The sequence below is a fragment of the Bubalus bubalis genome, chromosome 16, assembly GCF_019923935.1.
Source record: "Bubalus bubalis isolate 160015118507 breed Murrah chromosome 16, NDDB_SH_1, whole genome shotgun sequence".
Classification (NCBI taxonomy): domain Eukaryota; kingdom Metazoa; phylum Chordata; class Mammalia; order Artiodactyla; family Bovidae; genus Bubalus; species Bubalus bubalis.
The window spans coordinates 40,319,183-40,335,639 of record NC_059172.1 but is presented as its reverse complement, the minus strand read 5'-3'; the positions used below and the strand labels follow the sequence as shown (position 1 = coordinate 40,335,639).

The 16,457-nt window shown below is 44.6% G+C and overlaps 1 protein-coding gene across 9 annotated transcripts in view; it reads right to left on the bottom strand.

Moving 5' to 3' along the window:
* Nucleotides 1-16,457, bottom strand: part of PPFIBP2 (PPFIA binding protein 2) — a 155,592-nt gene that overhangs the window by 50,524 nt on the left and 88,611 nt on the right. For 7 of the 9 annotated variants that reach the window (XM_025266582.3, XM_025266580.3, XM_025266581.3 and 4 more), the window contains 2 exons: nucleotides 15,508-15,621; nucleotides 3,886-4,017 (listed from right to left, as the gene is read on the bottom strand). In XM_025266582.3, coding sequence (XP_025122367.2) covers nucleotides 3,886-4,017; nucleotides 15,508-15,621 — 246 coding nt within the window. Of the gene's footprint in view, nucleotides 1-3,885; nucleotides 4,018-8,063; nucleotides 9,020-15,507; nucleotides 15,622-15,770; nucleotides 16,207-16,457 lie in introns of those variants that run through there. The other 2 variants (XM_025266594.3, XM_025266595.3) reach the window with 2 other exon arrangements.

Genomic DNA, 16,457 nt, shown 5'->3' with positions numbered 1-16,457 from the left:
GCCTGCCTGCTGGCCGGGGAACAGCCATGGGAGAAGAGATTTCGCTGCGTATACCTTTCTGAACTCTTAACTTATATGAGTTGTTGGAGTATATTTCCTATACAAATAAAAATGAGTAAATAAAATAAAATACATAAAATAAAAACAAGAATAGTAAAACTCTAAGTCAGGCTAGTGCCTCTCCGAACACACACAATGATCCCAGCCTTTGCTCTGTACTCCAAGTCCATCATTCTGATTGCCCCAGTTCAGAAATTAGAACCCTTCCTTTCCAAAGTCCCACCAATAGGAAGAAAGTGAGCATGACAGCAGCATCTGTGCTATAAGATATTCCATTTTCTGCCAGGAAATCCTCGAGACTGCTTCTGGTTCTCTTTGTGATATTCCTGACCCATCGGGCTGACTCCATTTCCCAGCACACACCGGGTCCCTGGTCCCCTTTTGGAAGGCTGCTCTGGTCCTACACACAGCTGCAGGCCTCGCTGCATACCCAGTGCTGGAAGCCAGATGCCCTTCTCCAAGGAAGATCTCTCCAAGGGCCATGACTTTGATAGGTGCGCCACCCAGAGGTTTTCCTTTGTCTCTGGATCGCTTTCTTTCATGTCCCATCCTCCTAATTGTGGTATCACTTTTCGCACTGGTCGCTTTTCCTATCATCCTACTTTTCAGGCATAAACCTAACAGACCCAAACATGGGTTCCCTGAAATGACCCAGAATCACGGCAAAAGGCTCAGAAGAAAAGGTACAGTAAACAGGAAACCCAGTATTCACCCATGTCTCACAAGGGTCACCAGTGACTCCTGAGTGAGCTGGCTGTCAGGATTGTATTCGTCTAACAGGAAACCTACACCTCAAAGTCCTCGGGTTTATATATGAATATTTGTAATCACTTCGATACTGACTATAGGGCAGCAGGATACTGGCTTAGGATAAATCCTGAGCTACACAGAGAAAGTTTGTTCAGATCTGGCTACCTCAAAAGAAAAAAAGAAAAAAGTCTTGCCTCTTTCAAACTGTAAGCAATCAGCTGAACCTTAGGCTAAGTGCATTCACTAGAAAAACAGCAGCAGCACAGGATGAGAAGCAACATTCCCTTTAATCATGCTCCTACGCCCTCAGTGACCTGAGCTGGCCAAACATCTCACACAAAACAAACCTTCACACACAGGACAATAGTGCAGCTTAAGCAGCCCTCTGCATGGCTCTGAGCCTCAGATGCTCCAGAGAGTTACAGACAGGAGTGTTGGGTCTCAACATACCAGCAAAGATCCTGTTCAATTACAAGAATGAGAAAGTTGTTTCAGGTCAGGGGGCTGGTCACTGAATATCACAAGTTTCAACGGCCTGAAAAACTCCTCCACGTGGAAGGAAACCTAATGTTTGTACTAGCAGCTGGGAAGGGCTGTTATCTGGTAGAACTGAGGCCAGGGGCTTAGGGCTTATGGTACCCCATACATGAACAGCCTAATGGAAAACAAAAACTCAGACTGAAAAATAATCCTTCAGAAAAGAAAAAATAAAGCAAACAGTAAAATGACGGCATCAGTGGTACTCGGCCTAGAAGTGGGGGCTCCCCTTCCTTATCCAGAAGGGAGCTGAACTGATCCAGCTCAGTGCTAACCCAGCATTCTGCTGCCATGAACTCACTCTAAGGCCCACGCACACACACCCATATGTGGGCCCACACCCACCACAGTGACTGGTTCAGAACAAAGCACTTGAGCCAAATTAGCCCAATGAGATGCAATCCTGGGGAACTTTGAAAGAGAGACTCTCTCTATGCACTATGCCACTATAGTAGGCTCTAAGGCTACCTTTGGCCGCTTTCGTCACACGTGGGAGAGCCTTCCTGAGAATAAGGCTGGTGTGCATGCTCATTCGTGTCTGACTCTTTGTGACACCATGGACTGTAGCCCGCCAGGCTCCTCTGTCCACAGAATTTTCCAGGCAAGAACACTGGAGCAGGTTGCCATTTCCTTCTCCAGGGGATCTTCCTAACCCAGGGATCTAACCGGCATCTCTTATGCCTCATGCACTGGCAGGTGGATTCTTTACCACTGAGCCATCTGGGAAGCCAAGAACAAGGATGGAACAGAACCAAATGAGACATTAAACCTGATTTCTAATGACATGGTGAAGCCAACTGGATCTAGTGAGATCAGCTTTTAAAACCCTAGACTGTTCCAGTTGTGTGACTTAATAGTCCCCCCTCTTTCCTTTCTTTTTCTTCCTTCTTTCCGTGGTTTTGGTCTCTATGATTTTAAGTCTTCCGCCCCCAAGCCTAAATGTATATTCACATGTCTTGAAATATTGGTAAAAGAACTCTACATCTGGAGAAAATCCAGTTGCTTCTCTCTGAACATCGAAGAAGTATAGTCTATTCAATTGACATTTCACACAGATAAGCTTTCAGTCTGTGTGAACTCTGCAGTAGGTCAATAATGTAGCTAGGTCTACATTTCCATTTCTTGCATGCTCAACAACACAATCAGTAGTAATTAATAAAAGCTTGCTATCCAGCACTATGCTAAGGACTATACATACACATGATGTCCTTCCTTCCTCAGAACAACTGAGCAAATAGCAAGTATTACTAATCTCCATTTCACAGAAGAAGAAACAGAGGTTTGGGGGGGCAGGGTTCAATTACTTTTCTAAGATCACAGAGCTACTGAGTAGCTGAGCTTGGATTACAGCCAAGAGATCTGATTCAAGAGCGTGCACTCTTAATCCCCAGAAGATAGTGTCCTCAGCTTAATGGAGATAAATTTTCTTTTGGCAACTATACCTCTTACTAATGAGCGTGTTCTCAAAAGCAACACAAGGAATATGCCCCACATATTAGCAGTGTCTCCATCGCCAGCATTTACCCAGTAAACACAAATGTGCCCGGTTTCAGGGGACAATGATGTTTGTGCTTAATTGAAAGGAACAATGTCCATCTTTAGATTTTTAGATATGCCTGAATGGAAGCAAGGATGCCAGATCATACAATAGAGACTTAACTTTCATTATTTTTTTTTCTGATTTTATAACACAATTACCCATTTTACAGATAAAGAAATGGAAGTTCAGAGAGATTAAGTAGTTAACTTGCTGAAATTCAAAGAGGTATTAATCAGTTAGGTCAGTTAATTGAGCCAAGGCATTTCTAACCCTAAAGGCTACTCTTCTTGTCACATCTCACAATGCCACATCTCAGAATGCAAAGTATACAAACGGAGAGGCTTGTGGGTAGAGACACACAGAAGGTGGTTATATTAAGCTAAAGCAGACTGCTCTGAGCTCTGAGCCTGAACTTTATTCAAAACATTTATCCAAAAAACAAAAAAAAAAAACAACTATCTGGCATGCTCCAGTCAATGGCGTATGAAGCCTGAGAAAACATAAACCAAAACAAGTCACAGGAAAACATTCTTTAAGAGAAAGCCTGTTTACAGGCTCATCCACAGGAGCCATCAGGAGAAAAAACACACAAAATCTAGGGGCTGCAACTGGGTCACTGAAATGCATATTAAAGAATGTCTCCAGGCTCCATGAACAATGACAGTGGCCATCCCAGCACATGGTCATCTCTCGCAGGAGACCTCTTATGTCCCTCTGAGTCTTGTCTGCTCCTTTCCATTCTTGCCAGCAGCCTGAGGGAGGATAAAGCCTAGAGCCAAAACAGGGTGGTTTGGGCACTGCTGAAATCTGCAGCCACAGCAAAACCCGATAACTTGATTAACAGATCACTGAGTCTCCAATGCATAGATGTTTCTGGCACTCAGTGGCTGTCAGGCTTGGGGTTGACCAGATGGCCTGAGGCCACATTAGGATAGCTTCCCCTGATCTGAGCTTAGGGCAGTATGGGTCCTCCCCAGAATGTGGTTTATCGCACTCACCTCTGCTTTTTTCTGCTTCTCCTCCTGCTCTTTCTGTTCCTTCTCCATGCCCACCAGCTTGAGCTTCAGCTCAGACACTTCGGTCATCAGATTGAGCTTCTGGGTCTCAAGAGATGTACGACTTAGTAGCTCCTGCAGGCAAAAACAGATCTCAAAATCATAAACCTCCACGGCAGTAGGAACAACTGTAACTCCATTCATAGCACATAAGGCAGTCTCTACATTGTACATTGAAACTGTTACATGTGAGTCACACTTCTCTCTGGGATAGGCCTGTGTTGATGGTGGGTCACTCAGGGATTGCACAGTCCCTGATCCTATCCTCTGTGCTCTGAGAGTCAATGTGAGCTACGTTTCTTAAGAAAACACATTTGTCCATAGAAACCATTATTCATTATGTCCAGGTTAGAGAAAAATAGATGGGTTGGCTCAGAGAACAAAATTTATCCATGTCTATTTTTAAAGCAAAGGCAGCAGATTCTCTGCACCAAAATAAACAAACAAAAAACAAGCTGATGTTAAATATATATGTTTCAAAACCAAAGTCTCCATATCATCTCCTGGGCTTAGTTCAATATTCAGCCCAGTCTTCCACACATCTCACTGTAAGACCTCACTGCAATGAACTTAGAAGGGAGCTAGGACATAAAGCAGATATTCAGTGATTATTTACTGAATGGTTATAGTATAATCTTCTGTGATATGTATCTTTCCTAGTAGTCCTGCCAAGCCTAAAACAGTAGGAGACAACAACCTGCCATTAATGCATGCACTTAATAAGCATAAATAAGATGAAAAACAAAGGTGATAGGTGAAACACCTGCTCAGCACTACTAGGAATTATGAAGGATCTCAAAAGCCAGGTGGACTTCCCATAGTTCAGGGGTAACATTTCTCCATGGGCAAAAAGGCAATGTTCCACGAAATCCCAAATCCTGCCACCCAACAGACACTGGACACACAAGTCCGGGCAAGGAGACTATGATATGGTCCTCAGAGGCCCTAGGAAGGTAACCCCTGACGTGAGCAGGTGGAAAGGACATCCTGCCATGGTCTGAACTTTCTGTGTCATCTTAAGCAACCCAACCCTAGTACAAGAATGGTGATATCAACAATCTGACCCTACAGCCACAATTTCATGTGTTCTGAACCGTCTTCAACTCATAAAACCAAACCACACGAGACACAGATTTTAACTTGGACAAGATGATTTCCTAGGCCAAAGGCCGTCAGTATCGCTGAAAGCCAGGCTACAAACCATCCATTTGCTAACCTGAGGGAGTAAGTATCTAGAACCCAAAGAATTCAGTAAAATGAGCTTTTCACTAGGCTGAGGCGGCCAGCTCTTCCTGAACCAGCCAGATGTGAAGCTGGCTTACAGGGCAAAGGTGGGGCTGCTTTGTCATGAGGAGTTAGCCAGATAAGGGAGCCCAGTGTTGAGAGCAGGGGTGGGTGGACACAGATTTACTGAGTACCTCCTCTGTGCTCAACACTGCTGGGTGCTTTACATACATTGTCTCAATAAACCCCCACCCCAGGGACTAGGCAGTCAACATTATCATCCCTATTTCAAGATGAAGAAACAGGCCCAAGATTTATTGGTCCTTTCATTTACTTGAGGCAGTTTGCAAATAGACAATTCAAGTTAAAAAATAAGTTGTAAAAATTAAAGCAGGTAAGGAAAGAAGATGAAGCCAGAGTGATTTTTGGCATAAAACTCAGACCCTAAAGTTCTATTCTTTATTGGTAATCAATATTATCTATATTGATGCTTTTGAACTGGGGTGTTGGAGAAGACTCTTGAGAGTCCCTTGGACTGCAAGGAGATCCAACCAGTCCATCCTAAAGGAAATGAGTCCTGAAGATTCATTGAAGGACTGATCCTGAAGCTGAAACTCCAATACTTTGGCCACCTGATGCGAAGAGCTGACTCATTGGAAAAGACCCTGATGATGGGAAAGACTGAAGGCAGGAGGAGAAGGGGACGACAGAGGATGAGATGGTTGGATGGCATCACTGACCTGATGGACATGAGTTTGAGTCAACTCCGGGAGTTGGTGATGGACAGGGATGCCTGGTGTGCTGCAGTCCATGGGGTCGCAAAGAGTCGGACATGACTGAGAGACTGAACTGAAAGTTCTATTCACAGCTAGAGATTGAGTACAATGAGTGCAAAAGGAAAAAGGGATGATTCTAGAACTCCAGGTCCATAGGATAATAACAATTGCTTTGGAGTGCTGAGAACTGAAAAAATTTTCTTCCATGAGACTTCAATCATTTGTTCAACTATCAGATGCCAAGGCCTAGGGACAGGAGAGTTAAAAACACAGCTCCTGTGGAGTGCTTGAGTCTTTTAAGATGGTATTTATGCAGTCATCTATTGTCTAGTGGTCAAGATATAAGACAATTTCCTGACCTAGATATTGACCCAATATACAATATCTTGACCCAATCCTACCAAGACAGGTGGGATTCAAAAAAGCTTCAGAAGGCATCTCTCTTGAAGATAAGAATCTACTCTGCTTCCTTTACTGCCAGAATCCCTCTGGCTATTTTAACTGCCAGGTTGTAACTGGTCATACCAATGTTAAAGTTGACAAAGATAATGTTCAAATTGGTTGCATTAAAGTTCCAATAGCATTCCAATTGATAATACCAGGGCTCTGATTGGTCATACTAACCTTCCAAGTGGACACTTCAATTAGACACACCAACGTCTTAATTAGAAACCTGGAGTTGCTTAATTTCACTTAGCCTACTGTTAGTAAAACTTCTACCTACTATCTTCTAGCTTGCATCTATTAGCATGTGCTTCCCCCTTTCATTATCATCACCCCAGTCTTTGTCATTAATATTGAGAAGTACCATCCTACTCCCTGAACTCAAAATCAGCCTTCGCCAGTCTTATCCCAGCCCAGCTCCACCTCCTCATCTCCAGGCCCAGCAGTCTCCAGCCATTGTTGTGTACTACAACCCCTATCCTAGTTACCATGTGTGTGCTTAGTCACCCAGTCATGTACGACCCTCTACAACCTCATGGACTACAGCCCACCAGGCTCCTCTGTCCATGGGATTCTCCAGGCAAGAATACTGGAGTGGGTATCCATTCCTTTCTCCTGGAGATCTTCCCAACCCAGGGACTGAACCTGGGTCTCCTGCATTACAGGCAGATTCTTTACCATCTACTACCTGACCCTCATCTTGATCCAGAATGTATGTGTTTTGCTTCTAAAATCTTCAACTCTGAAATTCTCTTCTCTAGCCACAATCCTCTGACCTTTCAACTAGCACTTTTACTTACTCAAAATATCTTTAATTTCAACTTCTGTGGCTACCAGTTACTTAATAACTCCCTATTTTCCTAGTTTATCAACTTCCTTTATGCAGTATTTGCCTCCATAGCCGCCGTACACCTTAAGGCTTATCATTTCCCTTGTACCATTTCTGCACCAGAAATTTCTCCCTCCAACTCATTCTTGCCCCTAGGTCTGAAGTGTGTTTGCTTCACTAGTGCCCAGTCCGTGCCAAACCTCAAAGACTTTTGCCTATGTTTCTACTCCCCATGGCCTGAAAACTGCTGGTAAAAGTCACTTAATGATGCCAATTTGTTTCCACACAAATTTACTCTATCTAATTACAGCTGATGTTCCAACACTGCCTGGCAAAACTTGTATTCATCTCTGGCTGGTTTCTTTCAGAGATGGTTCCAAATCTTTTCCATTCTCTTTGAGCTCTAAACCCCACCCTATTCCCCTCTTCTCCTCAAATAACCTCTCCTCATATTTACTGAAAAGATTTTTAAAGATCATCTGATCAGTCATTGAACTTACATCCTTCTGTTTCAAAGTTTCCTGGAATCATCCCTCATTTCTCTCTCTTGAATCATGTCTAAGAGAAAGCAAGCCCACACCTCCTTTCTGAGGCTAACCTGACACGACTGAATGCAACCGTCAGAACCTCTGTGAGGTTCTACCATCTTAAGAACTGTTCCCGAGTTTGACAGAAAACAACAAAATTCTGTAAAGCAATTATCTTTCAATTAAAAAATAAATAAATTAAAAAAAAAAAAAAAAGAACTGCTCCCGAGCCCAGTAAGTTTCCAGGTTGCACAGTAAAAGCATATGTTAAAAGATACATAGATTCCAGAGTTTTCTTCTGAATTGCCCCACCTGACCCACCTTCCTGTGGCTGAACAGTCCTCCACGCCATCCTCACTCAGCTTGAACGAAGACTCAGGTTACTCCCTGGTTAATCAGTAGTAGCGTTGGGCTTTGTTCTCAGTCCTAGTCCTGTTTCTCCCTCTAGCTGGTAGAGCAGAGTGAAGCCTGCTCACATGGACCTGGGCCCTCCCTCACCTCTGTACTGCCTTAGAGGAAGTTCCCACCAAGTCTGGGCTACCCTAGGGTAGGGCCATTAATCATCCGATCTGACAGGCATTTAATCTCTCCCTCACCATCAGCTTCCATCCCTCAGGCTATAAACATGATCAAATTTCTGACATTTGAAAGAACCTTCCCTCTTGACCTCCTTCAACTCCAGCGACCACCATCAGCTCCCTAGCTCTTGGACTGGGCAGGCATGCTGTGTGTGTGGTGTGAGTGGAACACTGGCTCTCTTTCTCTCTCCACTCCCTTCTTCCCCTCTCAGCCAAGCCCTGAACAGAATAATCTACTCTTGCCACCTCTTCCTCATCTTCCTGTTACTTTTCAAGAAAACGTGTGCATGCCGGCAACTCGGCTTCTGCCTTCAGCGGGCAGAACACAGAAACCATCCTGGCTCCGGGGACCAATGCCCACACTTTCACTTCTCAGCTCTCAACTCACTGACTCACCCTGAATCCTCTCATCAGTATAACCCCATCCTCCCTTTCCATTTCCCTGACCTTTCTTTTTTTCTTTTTCCTGTCATTTGTTAGCTTCTTTTATCCTGGTTACCCTTTAAGAATGACATTCTTGGATCCTGAGCGCCCATCCCCAAGACTGGAGTGATTTCTGGATCCAGCCTCTTTGTCTAGAAGGTTGGGCACCTACTCAGACCCACAGGGTGGGATCCTGCTGGGATCTATCCCAACCACACAGCTACTATAATGGGTGGGGGTGGGGGCAGTATAAGCAGGCAGGGGGCTGGAGATGAGAGGCAACAGTTTCATAACGTCTGTTCTCCTGATTGTTTCAAGGCTGCCTGTATAAATGAGAGAAGGCAGGGGATAAATAGAGGGTGGTTTGTGTTTCTTTCTATGAAGGGCCATGAAACTGGATAATGAAACTTTAGGAAGAAAACCAATGAATAAAATTATCACCCACCCCCCTCACTTCACCACTATCAGTAATCTCTTCCAGAAGGGCAAATACATCTCCTTTCTTAGAGATGAAAAAAAAAAAAAGCTTCCCTCTCAGAGCAAACGGTCATTTCCTTTTTCCAAAGCTCAGAGTCTAAGTGGGGCTGATAAAAAGAGCTTGCCTTTCAACTAGGCTCTCCTTAAAGGGCCACATCTTGAAGCAATTACCTCCATCTTTAAGTGTGGAACCTGACCCAGGGAGTTACTGGCCAATGATGGAGGGCTGTAGCCAGACTGGCAACCTAAAACCAGAATGAGAGTACGGGCCACGGAAAGACTTGAAAGGAAAAATGTGTCCCTTTGCCCTTTGAGGTAAGAGACCAAGGCCTTGCCGGGAAGTCTCTTTCAGGGAGAGGGGCTCGTACTCAAGCTGGATTTGACTCAGTCCCCACTAACTAAATCATCTCCCTGAACCTCAGACCCTTTACTTTATCTGTAAAAAGGGACAAAGCACCTACTTCACATTGTGGTCTGGAGATTCAACAGCAAATGAGATAAACCTGAGGAAAGCAGTTATCTGCCTCATGAATCTCCCAAGGGGAGTTTTAGGGAATAACTGGCAAATCCCTGTTTTCTTCACTCATGACTCAAGTGCCCTTGTCTCCCTTGACAGATTTGTGTTCCCACAGGAGCATGTGCATAGCTCTGTTTAATGTCTTCTGAGGCAGAAATACCTTCCTTAAGGTGCTCTTTAGGAATTTATGAATTGGGTGCTGATGACGCTTTGTTGTGTTCACACATCTGGGCACACTGGTCCCTCACTCGACTCACGGGCTGGAGCTGAGCCTAGGTCCTGCACTCTCCTGGCCATTATGCGATGGTCCAGTTTTTACAAAACTGGAAGAACTGTACTACAGCTCTAAGAGGTGGGCAGAGCAGAGTCCACACTGTCATCCTCATTCTCTATAAATAAGAACATAGGTTCACTGACTTATCCAGATCAATCTCAAGTGTTAAATCTGCAGAAAGTCATGTCTGCAGACTCCAAATCCCCTCCATTTGTCATTCTCCACCCCTTACGTTCCCTGGTTGGCTCAGAGGGTAGAGAATCTGCCTGCAGATTCCTGCCTGCAGGAAACCTGGGTTCGATCCCTGGGTTAAATTTCATTTAAATCAGTTGCATGGCAACCCACTCCGGTATTCTTGCCTGGAGAATCCCCATGGACATGGGAGCCTGGTGGGCTACAGTCCGTGGGGTCACAAAGAGTTGGACATGACTAAGTGACTAAGCATAGCACACACCTCACCTAAAAGGCAGCCAACACAAATGAGGTTACCTGATGCCTGGAGCTCCAGGTCAGGTAGGAGGACTGAAATAGAGCCAGGAGTCCTTCCCAGTTTCTCCAAAGCTGGACTGTGTCTTCCAAGGAGCTCTGCAGCCTTTCCTCCTCCCACCTTGGATTCCTTATCCTTTCTTCTTCTTGGCACTAAACATGGCTTCTGTTCTTGACATTGATTACATCTGCTGACAGCCAGTCTCTGGAAAGTACTCCCTTTGGCTGCCAGCTCTGTATGAAAGCTCTTCTCCACTGAACACACTGGCTTCTTCCCTGAAATCATCACCCTCTGGAGAAGGGTCAGCAATCAGAGGCAGAGGAACCTCCCAGAGAACCAACGGAGGCTGCTCTAGAAAAAGACACCAGGGACTTCAGGACCTGCTTAAGGAACCAAGGGGCAAATCTCAGCCCTGTGGGCTCCATATTCAGACCAGTGAAAATAGACTTAGGCTGTGGCCCTTTGAAGACCCACTTGTACATTTCCTGGGAAATGTCTCTTCCTAATGGGGAAGGTTCCCTGGGGAATCTAGACATGCTCAATGAGCCAGAGACCATACCAGAGTAGGTGTTACCACAGCCAGTCCTAAGGGGTACTTATGGATGCTCTGTTCCCACCCTATGTTCTGCAACAGACTACAGATAAGAAGTATTTTGCCCTCAAACGTATCCATAATCTATGTGTATCTCATGTAGCCCTGTCTCTGTGCTGATTCTGTTTGGTCCTGGTTCACTTGTCTATCCCTATAGGTCTTCATGCTCTCCCTTTCTGGAGACCAGATGGTTAAGTGTGTAGAAGAAAACAGATGAGAGCTAAGAGATCAGTAGTCATGTGCAGATGTGAGAGTTGGACCATAAAGGAGGTTGAGTGATGAAAAATTGATACTTTCAATTTGTGGTGCTGGAGAGAGTCCCTGGATAGCAAGGAGATCAAACTAGTCAATCTTAAAGGAAATCAACCCTGAATATTCACTGGAAGGACTGATGCTGAAGCTGAAGCTCCAATACTTTGGCCACCTGATGGGAAGAGCTGACTCATTGGAAAAGACCCTGATGCTAGGAAAGATTGAGCACAGGAGAAGAAGGGGATAACAGAGGATGAGATAGTTGGATGGCATCAGCAACTCAATGAACATGAGTTTGAGGAAACTCTGGGAGATAATAAAGGACAGGGAAGCCTGGCATGCTGCAGTTTATGGGGTCATAAGGAACTAGACACAACTTAGTGACTGAACAACAACAAAGAGATCAGCACTTAGGAGAGGGGGCAGGCCAAACCAGGCTGAGGGGGTCCTTGGCTCACAAGTTGGGTGTGAAACTAAATTCCTCTCTCTTGGGGTCCTGGAGGGAAGCTGACATTGGTCAGGAGAACAGTTGTGGGGAGAGACAGCACAGTGGGGTTTGGAGCCCATGGATGCACAGGGTTTGGGCTATGTGGTTGAGTATGAGTTTCCTTAAGTCTACCCTGCCTCAACAGTGGTCTTCCAGCTGGCCCAAGGGGCCAAGTCTGGAATCAAGATCAGAGGTCCATGGGCCAGGTTTAGCCTGATGGTAAATATTGTGTGGTTCAAACTTTTTTTCTTTTTCCCATTGGTTGTCATTAAATTGGTTGCCAATTTTTTTTTTTAAACACATTATTGGGAATTTTTACAGACACTAATACCTGTTGCAGCTGATTTGTTATGTTAGTGAATAATATTGAAACACCCCAGTCAACAGCATTCAGGTAACAAAAGACATATTAATATGTCTCTGGTCAGTAAGATGTTAAAATAGAAAGACTAATCTTTAAATCCTTATATGTGAATTCCCAGCTTCTTGTGAAAACTGGAATATCTAGCAATACTGGGCATCCATGGGTGGTCAGCTGCCACTTCAGACAGGATGTGTGCAAAGGGCAGGGCTGCTAGGAACGCATCCCCAAGGGAAGCAGTGTCCCTGTGCAGTCAGCAGGCCCCATGCTCCTTCAGAGCTCCTGGGCCTCTAACAGGAGGCCAGGTTGGCTCAGACAAGATTGGTCTCGAGGGCTGGCAGAAAGAGGCAATTGTTTGTGTCCATTTTCTGCCTCATTGACATGAGTCATGCCTGCTTCTACCATGAGCCCGGGGCCCAGGATATCACAGTCAGATCAAGCAAGTTTCTGCCTGTCCCCAATTAAGAGGACACTTATGTACACACTCCAAGCTATAGATGGCATTACATCAGCACTGTGGTGCAAGAATAAAGCAACTTTTCAAACAGCATCAAGCAGATTTCCGAGAAGCATTAGCACATGCAGAACATTCAACGTGGGACTTAGAGCTGGCAACCCAACCATCTCCAGTTCAGGCACCACCAAGCCCAGCAAACGTGAGTGGGAGCGATGCCTCAGAGTTCCCATAAGAACTGAACTCAGAATCCTCCAGGAGAGGAGTGGAGTAGCACACTGCTTTCATTTCACCCTTGAAGGCTGAGAGAACATGGTCAAAGTTATGGGCGTAAAAATAACTTGGTTAAGTTCAGGAAGATCTTTCAACCCCAGAGGGAGCAAATAAGAGCTACTACCCTCCAAAATCTACCAAGCCAAGACATCCACCTATGGTACATGCAAACCACATGACTGCCACCGCACCCACAGCACACAAGAAAGAGGATTTAGAATATAAACACAATGAAAGGGGTAGTTGAACTTACGAGTTTTTTAAAGTCTAAAATCCTAACTTCTCTGGTGGTCCAGTGGCTAAGAATCTGCCTGCTAACGCAGGGGACAAGGGTTTGATCCCTGGTCTGGGAAGATTCCACGTGCCACAGGGCAACTAAGCCCGTGCGCCACAACTACTGAGTCTGCGCGCTACAGCCTGTGCTGTGCAACAAGAGGAGCCACCGCAACGCGGAGCCTGAGCACCACAGCTAATGAGTAGCCTCTGTTCGCTGCAACCAGAGAAAGCCCTTGTGCACCAATGAAGACCCAGCACAGCCAAAAATGAAAAACAATAATTTTTTTTAAACATCTAAAATCCAGTCTATGGGATAATGCTTAGGAGGACAAGGCAACCTCCCTGAGGTGGGGCTGGGAGCCAACATTGAACTTCTTGGTACAGAGACTCAACAAGGAAGCAGAAACGTTGTCATGAGAGGGGCATGGGGGGCCCTGGAAGAGCAGAAGGACGGTGGTCAGAAAGCTCAGGTACCACAATGGACCATTTTTTGACCTCTGATTATGTGATTGGTTGCTCACCAGGCACGACTTTCCTGAAACATTAACCTTTTGCCATTTTTCTGACACGTTCCTTTCCACATGCAAGTTTTCCTGGTCTACGTCTGTCTAGGTTCTTTTTTTTTTTTTTTAACAGCATTCCGTCATCTTCCTTCCTGGTGCTCGTCCCAGAACTGCACCTTCTGCCTTCTTGAAAATATAATCTAGTGGGTTGTCCTATGCACTCCTGTGAAAATGCTTTTCTGCTATTTGAGATTTTTCCACCAGGCTATTTTTTTTTCCTGAGTCTTCAAAAGGAAGATTCAACTTTTAAAAAGAAAAAGAACTCCTATTGCTATTCAGATTTCCAGGGAATATGATGAGCAAGAGAAATGGCACACAATTTAAACAGAAAATCAAATGAAGCCAAGAACATGGTAACTTATTAATCAGCAGTGAAAGGATAAACTAAAAACAGTTTCAGAGCTGTTGGAACTAGTTTCTACAAAGACATTTGCATAAAAATACTGATTTTTTTTTTTTTAAAGTTCCTCAAATGCACTCAAAGCTAAGAAATACCTGGGAAATAAGACACTTATCTTGAGACCAGACGTTATAGTCAAAGCCTGTGTTCATTATTATTCTGTAGAGAAATAATTTGAATTTTATGCTGACCAGTAAAAAAAAAAGTTAGAACTTGAGGGAAAGGATTATAAGCAGTCTTCTAATTGAACCCACTCATTTTAAAAGAAAGACTTTCATTCTTTAAATAACTAGTGAGCACATTTTATGCGCCAGGTACTATACCAAGAGCTACAAAGTATACACACATAAACTTCAGTAATGGTTTATTTTTCAAAATAACTGAAATGCAAAAATAATGCAAGTTAAGGAAACCTATTAACTAGATATATCACATTAGTTCATAAAATACAACTTCTAATTAGCATCTCAACAGATTCTGAAAACACTTGACAAAAATTCAACACCTCTTCCTAAAAATTGTTGCTCATTATTTACAATGGGGTCAGATTGTTCAGGAAGTCAATTAACTATAATATTTTACAAAAAAAAAAATCTTTTAAGTGATAGTAAAGACAACAACAGCAACATTTAAAAATAGAAAAAAAAAACCCACTCCCTCTATGATGTTAAGCATAGAAAATCTGAGGACTAAATCATATCTCTGGTACAAATATGTTTTGTATATCATATGTACACATAGCTAAAAGGACCAACGAGAAACAAGAAGACATTTAAGAGATGTTTTTGAATGGTAAAAGAACAGCTAATTTTTTTTCATTATGATACATATTAAACTATATTAAAATATTATTTATGTAATAATGTGATCAATTTTATCAAAGAAAAGCACACAGAGCAAGTAGGGGAAGAGTGAGGGTGGAAAGAGGTGCAAAATAAGCTAACTGACTTTCAGAAACCCCAGATGCCACTCATAGGGCATAGGCAGTAGCAGGGCCGTGCCAGGACCGTGGGCTACTTGGTCACGAGGAGTTAGCCAACGTGTCCCACGTGGTCGGCGTGATAAGATGAGGGGGAATTGCCAGCCGAGAGCTCCTCACTAAACCAGGCCTGGAGAAAGTACCTTGGGGATCTGTGGAACCAGCCCGACAGGTTATTCCTCTCAGGCCTGCCTTTCCCCGCCCTCCCCCTCTGGTTTCACCTGTTGTGTAAACACCGCAAGCTGGGCGTCCAACCGTCCCTGCAGGCAGGACTGGAAAGGAAGCAGGGAGCTCTTCAACCTGGACCCAGAAAGGGGCTCACCCACACGAGCAGCGGCAGGACCCAAGGCCCTGGGCCTCACCCGCCCATACCTGCTGAAGCATCTCTTCGGCAGCATTGAGTTTCACCTGGTGCCCTTCCAGACACACTTCCAGGTCCCGAATCTTCTCTCCCTGGGCTTCCACTTGGTCTGTGAGGACACTCACCTGTCCCAAGAGATAAAGCACAGGTTGAGGATCAGGACTGGCTCCCCACACACCACTGACTCTGGATGCGAGAAGAATGACCGTTCTTTTTGGCGGGTGGCAGGTGGTGGAAATGTCCTAGATGAAGGAAACCCAGGTTATTTTCTTACCTGGCCGGGAAGTCTCAGCCACCACCCTGACAAGGTCGGTCACATTTCCGGCTCTTGACAGACTCAGGGGGAAAACACCCAGCAGCCACAAGAGTGGCCTCCGGGCTAGACTCTGGCTCCTTGTGTCTCCACAGGGCTCTCTCGGCTGGCTTGCCAGGGCTTCTGCCACTTCACGTGGAAGCACAATCCAAACTTCTGTACAGATGAGCCAATGACCTTCCCCCTCTCATCAGGGTGTGAGGACCGCTCACCTATCAGGCAAGGCTTCTGAAGCAATTAAGGAATGTGGGACGTAAAGGGCATGTATTAGCACTGACATTTGGCTGCAGAGAGGCTTTTACGCTTCACAGGCCAAAACATGACTCTAAGTCATAAATATATACAAGCCACACTGCATAGACAGTGGCAGGAAATCAACTGTCTTTCTGAAGAACAGTGAGACTGTCTATTGGAATTGTTAGTTCATAAAAGTCCATTTACAATAAGTCATTTAAACCGCACCCGAAATACAGATTGAGAGGATTTTCATAGCCTTCTCTATCAGCAAACAGCCTCAGGACCCTTTTCCTTGTTTGTTATTAAAAGGTGACTCAGAGCAGAAAGAGGAAGAAAGCGCCTGAGAAACCTCTGCCAAAATAAAGAAATCAAGTACTGGTAAACTGAAATCCTCTATAGCCTTCTTGTTTT